At 38.4% G+C, this 20742-nt stretch overlaps 1 protein-coding gene across 3 annotated transcripts in view; it reads right to left on the bottom strand.

Moving 5' to 3' along the window:
- Positions 1–13305: 13305 nt before the first annotated feature.
- LOC139739851 (uncharacterized) overlaps positions 13306–20742 on the bottom strand; it is a 79769-nt gene continuing 72332 nt past the window's right edge. For all 3 annotated transcript variants that reach the window (XM_071650449.1, XM_071650450.1, XM_071650451.1), the window contains 5 exons: positions 20505–20548; positions 18412–18572; positions 17881–17987; positions 16851–16971; positions 13306–15670 (listed from right to left, as the gene is read on the bottom strand). In XM_071650449.1, the coding sequence (XP_071506550.1) occupies positions 15599–15670; positions 16851–16971; positions 17881–17987; positions 18412–18572; positions 20505–20548 (505 nt within the window). In that variant the 3' untranslated portion in view covers positions 13306–15598. The remainder of the gene's footprint in view (positions 15671–16850; positions 16972–17880; positions 17988–18411; positions 18573–20504; positions 20549–20742) is intronic.

Here is a 20742-nt window from a genome sequence, read left to right as displayed (position 1 = left end):
TAGGGATAGAAACAACTACTGTAAAAAATGTTTATCAGTATAATCAATATTAAGTATTGTTGATATTTACAAAACGTGAATAATAGTTATGATAGAATTTTTTCTAGACTAATCCTTATACATTTTAATGGTTTATCATTGATCAGAAAAATATCAATATCTCCTTATAATATTCTAGGCTTTATTGCAAAATTTTAATCTGGTACCGTAGCATGTTTTGTGATACAATTGCCCTACATAGTGTATACCATTAAATGTGATAACTCGAGCATTTTCTAAATCACTGCTCCTAATGGTAAACAATACCTTTAATAAGCTTGCTTAAATCCATCTTTTCTGTTTCATCCCTTCTTCATCACATTTTCCCACATTTCTTTACTATATATATTAATATTTCCTGTACCCCACTGTCACTAAACATTTTGTCTACCCTGTCATGAGATCAAACTAATTCTCAATATATTAAGTGTTCTCATTTTTTCCCCTATAAGCCCGACTAATTGACATGGACCTACATTGTAGATCCGTGCTAATTGATGACTAAATCTATCATTCGCCTTGAAGTGTTACCCTTGACCTCTGACAAAACGGCTTTTTAAATTATGTGAGCTGTAAATAATGTATGCTCAAAGGCAATAATCACGCCTACACTATACGCACACAGACCATTTTCTGAAAGATAAACCCATGAACATTCACAAATTGAGCCATCACAGTTCTATACAAAATCTCACTCAGAGGAAAATGCATTCAGGCTAAAAAGAAAGAAAGAAAAGGTCAAACTAGATGTATGGCAATTAGAATATGTCGAAGAATCGTTCCCATATTTCCACATACTTTTTCCCCTTCAACTTGTAATCATTTCATCAAAATGCACCCATGTGACCTTTGACCTACCATTTGCTGTTCCTACTAACCTCTCTCACCCCTCTCCTCCTCGTCTGCCCCCTTTGGATTTGACCTCATCCCAAATTTCTGCCCTCGTCACTAACACCCATTAGCAGCAGGCTCCATCGGGATAATACACAGCGCTAGCCTTTACTTCCCAGACTTTCCCCGCAAGCAAAATATCAGATTTAGCTCTTGAACATCTACTGTAAAACACAATATATTCGCGGCATGAAAATTTCGTGAATCGGAACCGATGGTCTTTCTCGCAGCATGAAATTTTTGTGACTTGCCACTGACATCCAATGCATATTGTGTAAGCAAGAACTTTCGCGTGCATTTTAATTTTGTGAATGTTGCCGCTCGCAAAATTCACGAAATCAAAATGCACGCGAACATTCCTCGCTTTACAGTAATTGCAGCTGAACCGAAGTATGCATACAAAACGATAACTGTCCGTGTCTTCATGATAAGAATATCTAAACCAGTTCAATATGTCCTGCCAAATCTTGTTTCAACTGATAACAGGCAAAGCACCACTCTTGTCTTAAATCAATGATTACATTATTCAATTTGTAGTACATTTAAAGAATGGTCTTCACACTCAGACTCACCAAAACTACAACAGAACTAAAAAATCATCAAAATTGTCATTAATGGTTGAAAGAGAATGATATACAAGCGATTAATTGGTACATGCAGAAGGACAGCTTGCACTCTACAATTTATGACACAAAAAGAGAGGTCAAGTGACAAAAGCTATTCTTGAAAGATTGGGTTTTGGGCGTCAGTCGATCGATACTACGGTTCAAAGAAAAACAGTATAGCCACTGGTGCCACATTTAAGGCCAAGCTTTCACATTTCCATCACACAGCAGCTGCCGTCCACCTAATTCAACATTGATTACGCTCCCTCTAGAATCAATATTCCTTTGCTTCCAGTCACTTCCTCTCCTCTCCTCCTCCCATCCCTCCTTTTCCCCCTCCCTCCCGACCACAACAATGCACCCCAACAGCTCCCTGCTGGTGTACATGTATCTCTGGTCCAATGTCAAGTTAAACAGTGGGTAAGATACACAGCTAGCATTCTTTATGAGAACTGAGTCGTCAGTGCCCGTTTTCCCAGTCAGTGTCGCAGTATTGATCACATGTGAGCCAGGCACTACCTCACAAAAGAAGAAGAAGAAGCTAATTCACAGAACATATTCAAATATTGGGCAGACATCTATACATCAAATGCCTTTCCCCAAAACAACAGGCTTGTCCACGGCTGGCAAGACATAGCAACAAGTCATGTATGACACTTGAAGTTGTATCTAAATACTGAAATGTATCGATCTGCAGAATACTGTAAAGGTGGAAGCTTTCGCAGAATGAAAATTTTCTTGGAACTTCGTGCAACATGCAACTTGCGCGAAAATAAAAGCAAGCGAAAATTTCTGCTTGCTGTATGTATTCATAGTTCATGTATATCTTGATTCCGCAGAATCAAAAAAACCTGAACTTCGCCTGACCCAGCTGAGCGCAAAAATTACTCACGAAAAAATTTCCATTTTAAGACAAAGAGTAAATGATTTTGAAAGCTTGTAACTAGATACTACAACATTCAAAACTTTGAATACCAGTATCTTAGTGCACTGGCCTATAAAGGCAAACCAGATAAAAGTAACCATGACAGTTTTGTCATCTCAATGAAATATTATATTACTGGTAGGCCCATAAAGTATTTCAATGTTAGCAGTTTAATGGACATATCATTAGATATCAACTGAAAAGCATTTATCATAAAGGACCAATGACAAAATATCTCTTATGCTAACTTGAGTCTTTAGGGCAGGACCTACACAGTTCACCCCAAAGGATATAATAAAACTCTATGCACATGGACATTGAATTAAGGATATCGGAAGAAACTTTGGTTTCCTTCTTTACTGACAAACAGGTAGTGGTCTGATCTAAAATCAGGGTAAAGTGCTTCTGAAATTTGTTATGACTTGATTCAGTTGAAATCACAATGATAAGCTGAGGTATCCTTCCCTATCTGGAGATTTCAAAAGGGGGTTCACACGAGCATTTGGGAGTGAGATTTTAGAGACTCCATCCCAATGCACCTTCTGATCTGGAGATTCTCCCGCCTGAAACCCCTAGCAAACGGGAGACTCCAAGTTGATGTGTGCGAAGCGCGAAATTCCTAGGGTTGTAGATGCTCTCTGGTGCTATCTAAGGCTTATTTTTTCAACATACAATAGAAATAAGTAAGAAATCCTTTCCAACGGGAGACACAGAGCCAGGGCGGGAGAAATTAAATCTCAAACGGGAGAACGGGAGATTTTGCAAAAATGGGTTTTCGGCGGGAGATCTCCCGTCGAAAACGGGAGAGTTGGAGTCTCTGAGATTTCGATCGTGATCCAAACATCGATGTTTGGATCATGATCCAATCTCACTAATTTGTTGTGAGAACATCTTGCAAGATAAAAAGTCCCGATTCAGATTGCAATCCAAATCTCATATTATTTGTGCAATTTTCCCCCGAATAATCGGTATGAACGCTCTGCGCTGTGTCCCATATGAACCATGATTTGAATATCAATGTTTCGATCACAATTATTCGGTAGAATTTTTACCTTGTTTAAACAGTGATCTGAAAAGTGAGATTTGGATCCTAATCCAAATACCCCTCCTTCTGTTGTCAGAATGCGCCTAAACAGATGCTAAACCCTGCTTAAAAGACCTGCATTATTTGCTCAGTCTTGACCTGGAGGGCAGGTTTGTTCTACTTCTTCCTTCTTATTCTTGCCCAGACACTTTCCTTCATCTTCGCACCCGCCACATGGAAAAGCACTTAGCGTAATGACGGGCAACATACATACATGTACCCTCTCTGAACAGCCTATATTTAGAATCTATGTCACGCATTGTACAAGGAGAGCAGTAATGTGAGGTGGTGATCTGATTTACATTCACTTGCCACAGTAACAATATGCACACTGTGAAGACATTTTGGAAAAGATAGAGAGAATGTGGTCACAACACAATACAAGTGGTGTGATACAGCTGTATATATTTAAAACTCACACTACTTCTTGAACCTGGTTAGGCATCTAGATCTACAGAAGAAAGAATCTAGAAACCAAGATAATTTTTTTTATTTTTTATTATTATTATTTTTTTTTTGGGGGGGGGGGTTAGGGGGAAGAACAAAATTACTGTATCTTGCCAAAAAATATTAAAAGCATTCTGTAAATATCATCTCCACACCATAATGCTGTATCAAAACTTTGTTAAACATGATCAATCTGCAGGAAGGATTTCATTATGCATTTATAAGCAGCAGTTGTCATTTCAAAATATTTCACCTATGGATGCAACAGCTTCTCATTTCACAACTAACTTACTGAGTCAGTATTACAGAAAACTCAAAATGTACCCATAGGTACGATTCATTTCAATCATAATTACTGATATAACATCTCTTACAGTTGTACAAAACAAACAAACAAACAAAAACAAACAAACCCTGACAGATAAACACAGTATCAAACTCTGTGTGAATAAAATTGTATTTATAGGAGACAAAGAGACACTACAGAAATCCCATGCTTGGCAGACACTGTTGCACTGTGGAATTGCAAAGTGAGTCCCTTTTGTGTGGTACTTGAATGCCATTTATAGAGCGAACCCGAAATCTTCTTCTGTTTGTTCTCTATCTTTTATCTAGCCACTGGACCCACTGTCTGGCTTTGAGTGCATGAGCCCTGGTAACTGGAACAAGGTACATAGACCAATTCAGTTTTGAAACACTGCAGCTTATAATGTGGGCCATAACTGGGGGTTTCCAAAATACGAAGAAAAGATGATTCAATGAGTTATGCAATGATTAAGGTGCACTGCTTTGTTTGTTTTTAAATCATACTAAAACCCCCACTTATGGCTAAAATAGAACAACAACAACAAAACACACTGAAATTGAACAGGTCTATAGCTAAGGGAAAAGTCAAATTGTAGCTTGAAGCTGCCACGCATTCCCATGGTTATGCTGAAAACACTGAAGTTTAATTACTCAGCAATGTAATCATTTAAACCCAGACCAAAGCATTTCCCTTGAGACACTGGACAAAGTCGAGAAGTCCTATAAACTTACATGGAATTACCTCCATCCAAGTCTTCAAAAGGAGCTTTGCATGAAAGCAAAGTGATTTCACTGCATGTTATAATACATGACTTTCATTTCTTTCCATCTGTGAATGACATATTACCTGTCACGCATTCACAAACACAGGGCCGACTGGATAATGCAGTACGTATAATACGCCCTGTCTATCTATTCACCATTCTCCAGTGGAGCGTACACACAGAACAAGTACAGAGAAATCAATAAATCTCCACTCACACACAAAACACACAGGAAAAAAAAATCTGTCCCAGTTTAAGTGCACTATGCCCTGCCTATAGCAGTACAAAGGAAGAATGTAAGATGATTACAACAAATCAATACCACCATTGGATCTCTATTCTCTCTCTACTAATACTGTGCTGAGTGCATGTCTTCCCTGTATATTCAAGCTCCTAAGCACTGACCTCAAAAAAAAAAAGAGAAAAAAGACACAATTCCTATACACAGACATATCATACTCTATTTGGGATCCATTCATGGAACAAGAATCAAAACCATAAAAAAGGTGAACATCTATACTATAAAAGCTTACAAAATGGTGTATTATATAATGTGTCACATTCTGTGTTAAAATCACTCATAGTCAGTACACTAGTTCTGTACGAGTTTGTTCCTGTCTAGGAGTTTGTTCCTGTCTGAGATGGTCTTGTAATAGATTGCGATCTGAAACTGGAATGTTTGCTTCCCTCATTTATCGCCTTGTTCCCAGGATCACATACAGTCGACACATGGGTGTTCCAGGGCCTGATAGGCGGCTCATCAAAACTGTTTACTCTGCCCTTTTATGCCACCTCTACCCTGTCACACAAAAGGAAACTGAACTGAGGTTCAAAAAACACCTCTTCAGGCCACTTTTTTTCTTTTTTTCTTTTTTTTTTTGGTCTGCCCACACATTTTTCCAGTTGCTGAACACAGAATGAGAAATGACCAACCCACAGAGAAGTAACTGTAAAAGAGAGCTGGGTAAACAGAATCACTGGAAGATTTACAGGTTGCTCGGGAGATTTACTCATAGGGCCATACATTCCGGAGCAAATCCCCGCTTTCCACGCTGGGCTAGCCAACAAAAGGAGCGCTGGCTGGATGTGAATACAATTTTAGGCGTTAAAAACATGCATTCCCCTGTCACTGAGACACAGACCTTTTGACATTTAGTATATGGAGTACTAGGGTAGCTAGCAGCTTTCTCCCTCAATTTATCATCATGTTTTTGACGATAAAGATATTAAAAGCCAAAGGCTTTCAATACAACTATGATAGGGGGAGGGGGTACACAGCACTAATTGTACTTGTCTTATACAATACATTGTATAGAGTTGTAGTATGTTTAAGCCAGCTCACATAGCTTACTGATTAGTTGCCTTAATTTCACAGATCTTATTCAATGCATCTTTCACCTTGGAGGTAGACTATACCAGTACTTCCTTCTCCAATCAGTACAGTGCTCTAAGACTATAGCATCACTATCATGCAAGTTCTATTAGTTATATAATTCTACCATTAACTTCTACTTCATAAACCCACTAAAAGTAGATTGATACACAGATATGAAAAAAAAAAGGCAGGATGACGGTTACCCTCTTTTAGTACCGTAAACCAGTTGAAGACTAGTCTCGACCGCTCGAGAATACTGGGCACGTGTCTATGGGAAATGCATGTTATGGCAAATCAGCTTTTATAAGATGGCTAAGTAATTTCCAGCTTGCTGATTGGTCAAAGCGTACCACGTGATGATACGCGAAAAGTATCTATCCCTGCACGCCCGTGGGATTTTCGCGCACCCAAATTGTCTAATGCATGGTTACTATATTCAGCACAAGCTGGGATAATCTCGGAGAAAGCCTACTCTGGACCATTTTCCAACGGTAAGTACAATTTCAAAATCTTTGATATTTGATTTATTTCATTATTTCTTTCTCATACAAGGTATATTCACCTCGCGTTTGAAATTAATTAGCCATCTTATAAAAGGAATAACGCATTTTCCCGTTGTTGTTCAGCAATATGCAGTGCACTCGAGGTTTCTTCTTCGCATGCACACTCCACTCTGGCTCGTGTGAAGTGCGCATGCTCAGAAGAAACCTCTTGTGCACTGCATACTCGCTAAACAACTCCGCGGAATGCATTATTCCTATACAGTGCACTCCCGTTATAACGAAATGCTCGGGACCGGCAGTTTTCTTTCGTTATAACGAAATTTCGTTATAACCGAACAAATACAATATATAACGAACACAAGGAACCACGTATATATATCATATTATGTTTGCTGAATACTTGTCATACACTGGAAAGCTATGTGAAATGTGATGGGATAACTGCATTACAATAATAAACGCAAGTTCCCCTCAGAAACTGTGCGTGACACAAGGAGCGAACACACAGTGGTGTGAAGCGTTCACCCATGCAGAGACGCTATAAATGCTTGTTCCGCTACGTATTTTCGAAAGCAATTCGCATTTCGTTATAACGAAGCACATTTCTTTTGTTTTTCTTTGTCTGTGGCGCTCGGAAAAGACTTCGTTATAACGGAAATTTCGCTATAACCGTGTTCGTTATAAGCGAATTTTGTACCATACACTTTAATGGTGATAATTTTGGGACCAGAAGATTTACTTCGTTATAACGAAATTTCGTTATAACAGTGTTCGTTGTAACGGGAGTGCACTGTAGTCCTTAGTCCAAAAGGTTAAGAAGGCTATATTGACAGACATGCAAATCTTATGTTCTCTTTTTCCTTCTTTGCCCTTGGTTGGAACAGGTAGAATTCTCCTAACTTTACAATAATCAATGTGATAATATGAGATGTCTAATCTTATTAACTTTGTCTAGCTTCCAGATTATGTTTTACAATAATGAAACTAATAATAACATATTACCAGTAACACTCTTTCAGAATAACATTGCCATAGCCATAGGGTTTACATCTGTTTTTCCTTATGTATCAGCACTTTTTGTTGAGTTGGCAAGGAAAAAATAGTGATCATAGAATTCTACCATGCAAAATGCAAGACGTAAAAGGGGGCAATACAACAACAGATGGAAATTTGGATAATTCCCTCTCCCTTCCCAAACCCCACCCTCTGAAAACAGGAGCTGTGCAAAGTAGGCTCTCAACTTCAAGCCTCCAAGAATGATGAATTGATGAAACCATACGATTGTGAATAAAATGCGGCGGTTAACGTTATCCAACGGCCTTCCAAGCTTCACAGCCCCACGCGCTTCGAAGAACGGACCGGACCGTATACAAGCATCGCTTTGCCGATGCCCTGCTTTGCTACTCTCCCTCAACGTGACATCGGCTCGGCCGACGGAACGGCTGCATGATCAGCCGCCAATGCCCCATCAACAAGAAGTCCGACCTGCATGTTCCCAGCCCTGTGCATGTGCTGAGCTTTACCACTGGCACTGACTATCCGCAGTAGGCCTAAACCATTCATACCATCACAATAGAAACACAAAATTACAAGAAAAATACGACTATAAATAACTCAAGATGTCAAACTCTCATTCTTACCAATTAATCGTTAGGGTCTATCTTTCCACAGCGCAGCATTTAGGGCTCGGTAGTGTACTCGTCGTTTGTACGAATCGTTCGGATCGGATCGCTCGGCAACGGCGCCGGAGAACTACTACAGTAGTCGATCTCGAGTGCGCTGTATCGAGTGGAGTCGGCTGCTAGTGTCGCGCACAGTGTCAGTGTGTCGTGCCGTGTGTGCAGTGATGCGGATGGTATTGGGTATGTGATCTAGCAGCAGCGCCACCGCGGCCCACTGTAGCATGCGACCGTCGAGGGTCCGAGAAAAAGGTATCGTTCTAGATTGTGGTCGGTGGTTGTGATTCACTTACTGCTTTATGTGGTGAAATCGCGATATCGTTTCAACCGAGTCAAATCTTTGGAAAATTCTAGGACCATAGAGAATTCGGCGTTCATGGCCGGGGCCACCTAACGCATATTGTCCTTGTCGTATAATTGTGGCATCAGTTGTATCAGTGACTTTATTTTGCTCTCGATATATGTCTAGATATGTCAATAATTTATTACCATGATATCATGACCCAGAATATGTCATCAAAGCATTCAAAATGTGGTTTAGACTAGGAGACTCCCTATTTTGTCATTTATTCCCTTTTGAACATTTGTGTCGCTTTGGTACCATGGTAGTATTTATAGATCTTTTTTTTGTCTCTCATTTTCTCAATGAGTTGAATCAATTTTGGTAAACAAATTTGATGTGTACAATCATGGATGATTAAATGTGTAGAGAAACCATTGCATAGAAAATGGGAAATTTAAATCTGTTTAATGGTCAAATTTATTCCACAGCATCATATTGAAATTGTTTTTTTTTTTCTGTTCCTTTGTACATGTAAGCATACTTGGTTGTGTAATTTCGTAGGCAGACTAATTCACGATGGGTTTTATTTCTGTCATGAAGAAAGATAAAAAACAACCTTCCATCCAACCTATTTCTTCATTTCATTTGGCAGGATACTGTATACACCATATATTCAGCGAGTCTAAATTTTCACGAATTGGGACTTCCTGACAATTTCGCGAGTGGTTACATTCATGGTTGTGGAGAACTACTGCACGAAGAATGTATACATGTGCATCACATTCATATCAGGATCAGAGTCATTATTTTGTGTCTTTAAATTTGTGAATATAAAAACCTCGGAGTCGCAAAATATATGGTGTATACAGTATGTCACTGGTCTACCTATATATGCAGCAGAATCTAGTAGGGCCTACCTGTATTGTTGTCTTTTGTTGTTTTGTCTTTGATAAATAAAATATGAACAGCATAAGTACAATGTATATCTGACAAATGCCCATCATGTATTTTCATTGGCACTGAGATATATTGATGTTGCTGTGACTTAAACTTCAAATAAGATTTTCTCAAGAAATTTGACTCTCTTTACATTAAAGGGACTGTACAGTACTGGTTGAGGTGAGGATTCAGGTTTATAACATTCCTACGTGAGATAATGAGAAACCTCTTATGAAATATAAAAGAGCATGTAATTTTAAGAAGAATCAACTTTTATTTGATGAAAATTGGTTTTCAAATGGCTGAGATATCCAAAAAAGCGATAATAACAAAAAGCGACAGGCCACGTCTTTTATTACGATCTCTTTGTTTTACCTTATTTTAGGATATCTCGGTCATTTCAGAACCGATTTTCATCAAATAAACTTTTGCTTCCCCTTAGAATTGTATGCTCTTTGACAGAGTGATTTCTGAATATCTTGCAAAACATTAAAAGCTAAATCCTCACCTCAACCAGAACTGTACACACCCTTTAATACCTGGAAGGTACTTTGCATGCATTAGTTGTTGCTATATCGGGCAAGCCTTGGGCAAACCTTGGACAAGCTTTGTGATTGTAGGGCAAAGTCTCATTGTAAAAAAAAAAAAAAAAAAAAAAGGTACTGGCATGCAAAAATGTGAAAATGTCTTGTAAACTGGTCTATTTTCCCTGCCTCTTAGATCACTGATAAAACAACCATTGATTGTAAAGAAGAGCAGAATAAAGGGTACTGAAGTGTGATGTTATAGCCTTTCACTGCCATGAAAACTGGTTCTAGACAACCTCATGCAGCTCAAATATCTGTGAACATAGTGGTTCCTAACCAGGCTCAAACAAAAGACCGTGACATCATCACTTCGGTACTCTTAACACTGGATGAACTTGACAGAATAAGCAGGTATGGACTCAAAGTCGGTTAGTTCATGTCTTACAATTTATTTATTTGAGGTGAACTCTGTGAATTTCAAAGAAAACAAACTAAGGAAGCTCATATAAACTCATCCCGATTGGAAAAGCAGAAACAAATGAGAAACAGAAGGAGGAAAGAGGGATAGAGGGCGCCCTTTAGAACAAAGAGACATGGGAGACACAGGGGGGAAAAAATTATTAGAAAAGGATGGGGATTTTCGGGTAGAGTTTGAAGCAAACCATTGTAAGAACACAAAATAAGCTGAATATATTCCAGTTATATATTCACACTGCTGGAATCTTTCTCGTAGATCAGCTTAATTATAAATCTGTCAAAATAATCCAATGTACAAGCTCTATTTACAGGCATTGACAAAATGAAGATGCCAACAGAGAAATAAGGCTTTACAAGTGCAAACATTTTGTAACTGAACAAACATGTCTCACAATTGTGACAGTATGGATTAGATATATGAACAGCATTTCACAGTAAGACACGTACTGTGATGTTATCACACAGTTTGCCACAAATTGTTAGAAATAGCTTAAATCATAAATACAGAGCTTCCTTTTATCAGCTATCCAATACAATTTGAGCCATCCAACAACACATGCTCATCTTGAAGAAAAAGAAAATAATGTTGATATCCTCCTTCAATACTACGTTATAGGTATCTATAGTTACAGTTGATACAAGAACTTTTAAATCTTTTAAAGCAAAGAGTACTACACTTGTGTGGTCCAAAGATATGGAAGGAGATTATAGCAAATTACCACTGTAATACTATCGATTCCTCTCACATTGGACAGCTTTTCTAATGTCACCTTACCTTTTGTTTTCTTGGTTGCATACACTAACGAGCGGTATTGTACTCGGCATCAAAATATGAAAATGACAGTAATATGCCAAACAACTTTGCACAGTTAATACAATCAAGTAATATGAAAAAAATAAATTAATTCTTGCATTGTCACAATTATTGTCATAATCAATTGTTGTCAGTTAAAATCATCACAGTAGGAGGAGGTGGTAAAGTATCGAGCCATCAGCTGGTGACCTGACAAGCTCAGAATACTTTGTCGTTTCTCAGAGCGAGCAAAGTCTGTGTGTACGAACAATGAGATTGAAGGGCCTATGAAAGCAGAACAAACGATGCATACTAACGAACCTACACTCACACAACCACAACCCTGTACGGAGTCAAACTCTGTGTAGATCTCACGAAATCTCCTGCAACACGTACTGTAAATGCAGAAATATTTGTGGTACATTATTTTTCGAGGATTATGAGCTACTTTTTGCTAGTAAACCTGAATTCTAAAAACCTGCAAAAATATTTTCACAATTTCCTATGCATGTTTTGAATGGGGTGAATTGTGCGTTTTGTCAGCCGATATACTTAAATACGCATGTGTGGATGCTAGAAGCTCTTGCGCAGGCCGTATTTTAATGGATCACTTGTGTGTGCACTGTAATCAAATGTGTGTACTTGTGTAATGTGCAGTTGTTTAGAGTGGGGCAAGATGTGGGTGTATCAGTATACATGGGCCACAGTGAAGGAGTAAATGTGCATCGATTTTCATGCATAGAACTATCGAAACAAATTGTTTTTGAATTGTTTTTTTGAACTGGTAGCAAACATCCTGGAAGGCAATTGCAGGGCGGGAAATGAAGAACCTGTAAATGTGTTTTTGAGCGGCTTAGCATGAAAACTTAATCACGAACTAACTATGTTTATAGTACGAGTATACCACTAGCTCCATACCTTGCATTGGGCATTACCCTATCCTGCACCAGCTAGTGTCTTTCAAATGCTTCTATAGCTGCTACAAGTGAATCAGAACAGACTTCTGCAGAGTATGGTTAACAGCATCTGACATAAAAACTGACAATTTTATACTGCTTCTGTGACTGACATTGAAGCATTTGATGATTGCAAAGCAAAATTCAATGAGCAATATTTTAAACAGTCCACATCAATCAAACTTACATGTACAAGAGTGTTTCATCGAGCAGAGGTAGGGCACAAATAAATTATTCAATCTTGCACAAGTATTTCATCTCTAACTAGTAATGTCACAAGATGTTAGACCACAGTAGATTATAACATGGCGTGTCAAAACATCATACCACATAGGTCTACAAGTACACTAATAGTTGTAGGCACATGCTCTGTTCTGAAAGAAGGAAAAAAAAAAAAAAAAAAAAAAAAAAAGCCTATACACAATCAGAAGTGGGCATTCTCGTATAAAGCAAGCTTGTGAAATCCTACAGCTTCCCACAATCGAGGCAACATCGATGTATTGCCAAATTCCACTTCCTATATATGGTTCATGGTCATTATCTTCTCATTATCTATGGTTCTATACATAGCTGTTTTGTTTTTCCATTACATTCTCCAAATTAATCCATGATGAACAATCCAGTTATATAACAACAGCAATTGAATTCACTGCCAGCATACTGCTGGGTCTTCATCCTTTTGTTTTTTTGGAAAGATATTTTCCAGGTCGGAATCAATCAGTCAGTTGGTCCGCTACGAGTCAAGTGATATTAATTTTGAATTCGATATGTTTTGTCATACTGATGGAATAGACAAATCGAGCAATTAGAAGCTTCGCCCATCTCAACAATTCCTGCATGATACGTGGAAACAGAAGAGAGAGACGACAGGATCAAGGTTTGCCTTGAAATGTAGAGATTGAGAGAGAGATAGACGTTATTTGCGAAAGTGTGGTTAGGCAAAGAAGTAAACACGTGATGAACAGTGGAAAGGGTTATGTGATATCAAGAATATAAACAGCATGCTTGTGATGAGTATCTTATTGAAGTTTGAATTTTGAACTTCACATTCCTGGATCAGTTGGGGATTGGCTGAAGGCAAATCAAATATAGAGATTGAAAGGAAATTCCTAAAGAATCTTGTTCGCCCCCGCACTCCTGATATTTTTGGACTATTGCGTTCAATCAGTGCAACGACTGAAGTTACTTTAGAGTATCATCCTTGAGTAAAGCACAAAAATTGTCTCTGGAGTGATTTCTATTGTCCAAGATCACCAGAAAACATTGCATCCTGATACATCAGACAATGCTAAAAACCACATCATTAAATAACTCCAGTAAGCACACACACAAAAAACCCGACTGTATCCATTCCTTTGTCTACAGGCTACAAATCCCGTCAATAGATACCACGTTGTAGAAATGTAATATCAAATATCATATTCACATTCAGCATTGGCGTCTTGTTCTATCGATTTGCAGCCACTTTCGTAAATTTGCAACAACTGTACACAGGACTGAAGATGGGGAAGAAATAATACAAACAAAACTCAGTCCATTTGGTGAGGATAAATAATTTGGCAACAAATGGTGCAAAAGATAGTAGATTAGTGATACTGGCAAAGAATGCATATATCATGTTAAATAATGATGGCCTTCGTGTGTAGTCATACATATTATACACATTGTCGCCATTGGATGCCAATAAATCAATTATTTTACAAGAGCAGCAAATCCTAAGCTAATTTGTAAGTTACCACACAATTACATTACAATGTTATCATTTCAGAGATGTGATGCTTAGTTGTTTTTTTCAATTCTTTCCTTGTGATAGTCGCATTTGCATTGTTTATTGGTACACTGAATTTTGTTGCTTCTTTCATATAAAATGAAACATTTTCATTCACAAGTCAAGCCTTCTACAGATGGTGTAAGATTACTAGAAAAACAATTTCATAGCATTTTGTATGATGAAAACATGTTGAATATTGTGAAAGTTGTAGCAATCACATTGTATGTCAAGTACTCTCTTAATAGCTCACAACTTCTGCCATGCTTAAGAAAAGTCTTTGCATTTTTGGCAAAAGAAATCATTTTGCTATTAGTGGTATGTTTATTGCAGTGATGATAACTCTTTATCATATTTCATCACAGAGCTGTATACTCCAAAGCCGTGATGAACCTGACTATGCCACACTGTTTCATTTTTGTTTTTCGCCAGAAGGTTTATCGGAAACTATGATTACCACGCTATATCATTTCATCAGGTTATTGCAAAACGCAGTTTAAGTATCTGGGGTGTTTTGTGTATTTATTACATTTTTAGTTTTTAGTTTCTGAAAATCCTTCACTGAAAAAAAGGGCACACATTTTCAAGCAATATTTTAAATCTCGCATGCACATCAATGGAAATTCTACATTGCAATTGCTCATTCCTTCCAGACTGCGAATCTGTCCAAAGTAAAAGAAAATGCATTTCTGCACAAAATGTCAATGACAAATTCTAACACGACTTTCTCAAATATGATGCAATTTTCTCACAAGCTCTGGGTCAAGGGTCCGGCCATCAATGGACAATGACCACTGTCCGAGGCACACACATCACTTTCTTCCGCCAGTGCCAGAAGCGTTTGCAGGCCTACACTCCTAAAAACAACGATGTGCACTCTGCCATTGATGGCATCCCTGTATCATACTCACAGAATGTGTATCCATTTACATCGTATCCACACAACACAATAATAGATATATGTACAACCCGTTCATTATATATAAATCCATCCTGAAGCTTTTCTGTTTTTTCTCTGCCTCCGAAAGTCTGTACAAAGTCCCTGGGGAGAACAAAAAAAAAAAGGAAAGAAAAAAAAATGTATCCTCCATGGGTTGCATCCACACAAGTACTTTAGTTTCACGATGAACGGACCTTACAGCAAACGAGCTTTACACAGTATATTATTCTGCTTGCAATCACTGGCAATTGTTCCACAGACTTTGACGTCTTTCCCCTCAGTCATAGTAGGGACACATCACTGGCTGGCTCCTCCCATTTTTGAGATGAGTTCGTCACATAGACTCGTCAGCTCCGCATTTTCCTTTGACTGCAGAGTGAAACAGACACAGGAACAACATTATGCAAATAATGTCTGTTTATGAGTGCGATGGACAGAACATTTCATGAGGTGAAAGATGAAGTGATCCATTCAATGAGGCACAGCCGAGTTGAATGGATTGAACATTTCATCTTTTACCGAATAAATATTCTGTCCATTGCAGAAATGGAAAACATTAATCATTTGTTTTATATAACACCTAAAATAGATCCTTGTCATTTGATGTTTTATGAATTTAGAAATAAGAGAATGTGTGAGATCTGTGATTGAGAGAGTGCTGAGTGCTACATGCTAGCATGCTTGTCCATCAATATGCTTGATCGCATACCAACTGCAAACACTAGCGTTTTATGTACGTAGTGTGGCAAGTATACGTGCAAGTGGAGCAAATCACATGGATCGCACAAGATTGCACAGTAAATGGAGACACAATTGCACGAACAATGATGTAATAGTAAAATTAGATAAAATGACCAATATCAAACAACCAATCAAAAATGACAACGATCTATCTAGGTGTTATACAATTCATGATAACTACTACAGGAGTGGTAGTACAACTGTACCTTCATGTGTGGATGATATTGCATTGTTGATGCCATCTCAAGCCATTAATTTCTCAAGACTGGACATCAAGTCAGGTACATGCATGAGGCACAATGGCCTGAATTCACAGAGGTAGATTAAATATTGTCAAACGATAGTGCAAATTTCATCCGTGTAAATGTGCGTGACAGATCACGTACGGCAAAACACATCCAATAACGAATGTGTACTGATAGGAGCATGTAAAAGGTGCACCAACTGCACACTTGTTTTAATCCATGGACTACTCAGTATATCTACACCTTTGACTTTTCAATTAAACTTGAAATTATGTTTGTGAATTCAGGCTAATAAAATAATATTTTGAACAAACAAGGATGACAACATCCACAACTACAACTACAAGACTGCAGACTGTACCTCTTTGGCTAATATTTCACATTTTGACTGTTACTCAAAAGAAACTGAAATTGTGTACCACAGCATTATTTCACATATTTCTTATGCATAGGTATCCATTTGACAGTAATAAATCAACCAATTTTTGCCAGCATATGATAGCTACATTTCACATTTTTGGAACTCTACCATAATTGGAGAATAATCCTGTGAAGGAACGAACCTTTTGTTGGATAGTCTTCTCCAAGCTCTCCGTCTTCATTTGTTCCCTCTTGATGGCTGCCTGCAGACCGGCGTTCTCAGACTGGTAGCTCTTGGTCACCTTGTTGATTTGTTCGTTGGCGCTGTGGCAGCAAAGATTGACACCAAAACGTCACTTTCTCATCAATCGTGATGCATCGTAAAACTGCAAACTCACGCGACTTGGCGAGCGCAAAGACACACTATCGATATCAGAAACGCATTCATGATCATTGAAGCTGAGTAGAAATAAGAGCTGCTATCTTCTACCACACAGCAAACAGTAATTCAAACAGCAAATCAAAATTACATACACAACACATGCTGTGATCGCTGTAACCACGTCAGGTTTTTTGACTAGTCTTAGTTCAAGATCCATATCTTCATATATTTCAAATTAGGACTACGGTATCTTACTCTGACATTTACTCTCCTTGGTAATAGTAGCCCTACAGTCATGCGACTTTGCCAGTTTAGTACCCGGTATTTCAGGAAAATGGGCTCCAATTGAATATTTACCAGTTGTAATGCAACAAGAGTGTTGGAAATTGGAGAAAAAAAAAGAGGAAAATCTCTTTGATGCTATACAAGCAAGCTCTCAGTTTTCCTTGCTTTTAAACAGACAATGAAAGATCTTCCACCACTGCCGATTATCTGTAGAAGTAATCACATTTTAAGAGTCTTTGGCAAGTACCATTTTTCACAGAGCTGAATAAGATGCAGATGTTTTTCTAAAACATGTATGGATAACGCCATCTCATACTACAAACAGTCCCACTGCCCTTGGGAAAGATGGGTGCCATGCACACAACCAACATGCCACCAGTGTAGTAAATGTTGTTATAAAAGCCTTACTCCAACTGTTCTCATACATTTGGGCCAAAAGAAAGTGAAATACCACAAGGACAATGTTTCAGAACGTGTAATACCACATAGCGTGACCGTGCATTGTCACATTTCACGTTCACATTTCCAATGAGTGAAGGTAATAAACAAAGCTGAGGTGTACTCACGCCTCAATCTTTTCTTCTGCATGTGACTTGAGGGTCTGATATCTTTGCTCCTGTTTCTTCACCTTCCCCTGGTACTCAGTTACATGCTTCTTCAGTGTCTCCTCATTCTGGACAAGAGAAACAAATGCAAACAAAAAGACACCTTTTAAGGTACATATCTGCAGACAATATTTAAATGCATTCATAGCTACTTTCATCAGCACAATCTGTGGTGGTGGGCTTCGTTTACGCTTTGTCAACTTACCTTATCTACTGGTGATACAAAGATATTGTACCTTTTGAAAATGGTACAATATTGTGTGCAAGAAAAAAAAAATCATTCTTTTTGTCTTTAATCATACAATAGATAAAACAATCACATTTAAAATTAGGTTTAGTGTTCTAAATACAATGAGTAACAAAGCTTAACGAAAATTGGAAAGAAAAAATGTTTGCTATACACAATGACACTCTGTTTTTGTTATGTCATTCAATGAGAAATGAAAACAAAAAAAATTAACACACCCTTAATGCTTTTTGATGAGCACTCACCTTCTTGTACCCATCCAGAGTCTGTTTTAACTTCTCGTATCTCCTGTGTAGATCACTGAAAGCACTCTCCACTGAGGCCAGGTCCTCCAGTGCTTGGTCTTTCTCCTTCTGGAGCTGGGCCGCCGTGTCGTCCGAGGCTGACCGTGCGTCGGACACATCACCTGGGACGCGAAATGATTGCACACAAAACAAATTGTTCATACATGTAGTCTCATGAGACACCTGCGTGCCTTAAAGCTTCCGCACATACACTACTCGACTCTAAAGAGATACACCAGTGATGTGACCAAGCAACCAGAAGTGTGAGGTCACCAGCCTTGCCAGTTTCCAATAGTGCCACTGGTTGCAATGCCAGCTGTGATATTGTCGGCCAATCATGCTAGTACAGTATACGTACTGACGCCAGTACAGTTGTAAGCCTAGCTATGTGGTCTGGTCGCATAGTGTGCGAGGTCGAGTCACACAATTGATTGTCTGACCCAGCTTGCCTCTAGAGTTGTGCGACCAATCGCGTTGTGTAGTATGCGGTGGGCTTTAGACTATCTATACATCCGTTCACCAGAGATGTTGTTAGTCAGTTTACCTTTTTACAGTGGGTACACAAACTGTTCTATGGGGTATTACGTTATCCTCGTCTGGATCATCAAAACTATACACTCTTTCACCAGGCATGCCTTTGCTTTATTTGCTTTTTTTCAGTGTCTATCATTGACATAATGGAGTCTTTCAGATGTGCTGCAGTGTACTTCAGGTTGGATTCAAGACTAAGTACAGACATGGCCAATGATTACGGTGAACATTTCAATCTTCCCGCAAGGCACTACATAATCATCTGCCTGTTGGCCTGCAGCCACTAAAATGAAACATGGGTCAATGGCACTGCACTATACTAGCCCATGCTGGCCACTGCTATAGTTGTGTTGAGGGTTACCTGCACATTCAGACTTTGTAAGTATAATAAATACAAGTACCTTGCCCAAACTTAAAAAAAAAAAAAAAAGTACCTTGCCCAAACAATGGCATCTGAGAAGACAGCGTTAATTTGTATTTGTATCATTATTTTGTGAATTCCGCAAGTGTGTTTCAGTTGATGTTGGTGAACACAATTAATGTTTTGTATCTACCACAACCAACCACTCAGAATAAATTGTACATGAATCCCCTGTAAATCCATTTTCATTTAGAACCAACTATAACCAGACTAATAAGAATTAGAGACACAATGAATGTCGTTGAAGAACCTGTAGCGTGGGGATACCATGGAATGGGAAGGCTGGCCCGGCTTGGATATATTCGAGAATCCTCGTTAAAGGACAAGTTCACCTTCATAGACATGTGGGTTGAGTGAATGCAGCAATATTAGTAGAACACATCAGTGAGAGTTTGAGGAAAATCGGACAATCCGTTCAAAAGTTATGAATTTTTGAAGTTTCTGCTCGGTCACGGCTGGATGAAAAGACTAAGTAAGCTTGTGATGTCACATGAGTACAACGATATAAAGAAAGAATAAAGAAAATTCAACATATTTCCATTTTTCTCGCATAACAAAAGAACACTCGACTTCTCTCTTTCAGAAGGCAGGGGGAATAATATTACCCTTAACACACGTCAGTAGCAAGTCGAAGAAATGTGCACTTTATTCAAAAAGTAAAGTTTTGTGAAATTCTCTTTTTATTTTCGTTATATCGTTGTACGCATGTGACATCATACACTGTAGTAGTCTTCTCATCCAGCAGTGACTGCGCAGATACTTAAAATATTCGTAACTTTTTAACGGATTGTCCAATTTTTCTCAAACATTCACTGATGTGTTCTGCTAATATTGCTGCATTCTCTCAATCCTAATGTACATGAAGGTGAACTTGTCCTTTAACAAATTGTGTACAGCTTATCACTGATCCCTATGTATAATGTACACACACATTCAAACTTTATTCGACTGGAGTCGACTACTACCGACGAGCGTACACTTCAATTCACATATTCGCCGGCAGTTACTATTCATGATTTCCAATGTACCCTGGTGGGCAGCGAATGAAAATCAATTCAATCCACATGCTACTGAGCACATGTGGTAGTCAATTTATACTCACTCATAAGTTGCTGAATGGACTTCTCATACTCCATAACAAGAGCTCTGCAAAATGAAACAAGGAAAAGTAGAAATTACGCGGTGCGTAAAATATGTCCCCGCCGGAAGTAGCATTTAGTAGCAAAATGTACAATATCGGTAAAAAATCAAGGTCAAAGGTCAAAGAGTCAAAGGTCAAAATTCTGTGTAGAAGTTTTGAAGCCCTCACCTAGTGCCATCACAAAAAGCAAACGGAATCG

Source organism: Diadema antillarum, unplaced genomic scaffold (assembly GCF_040938485.1).
Source record: "Diadema antillarum isolate AM-2024a unplaced genomic scaffold, OU_Dant_1.0 seq00000821_RagTag, whole genome shotgun sequence".
Taxonomy (NCBI): Eukaryota; Metazoa; Echinodermata; class Echinoidea; order Diadematoida; family Diadematidae; genus Diadema; species Diadema antillarum.
This window is presented reverse-complemented; position numbering and strand designations above follow the sequence as displayed.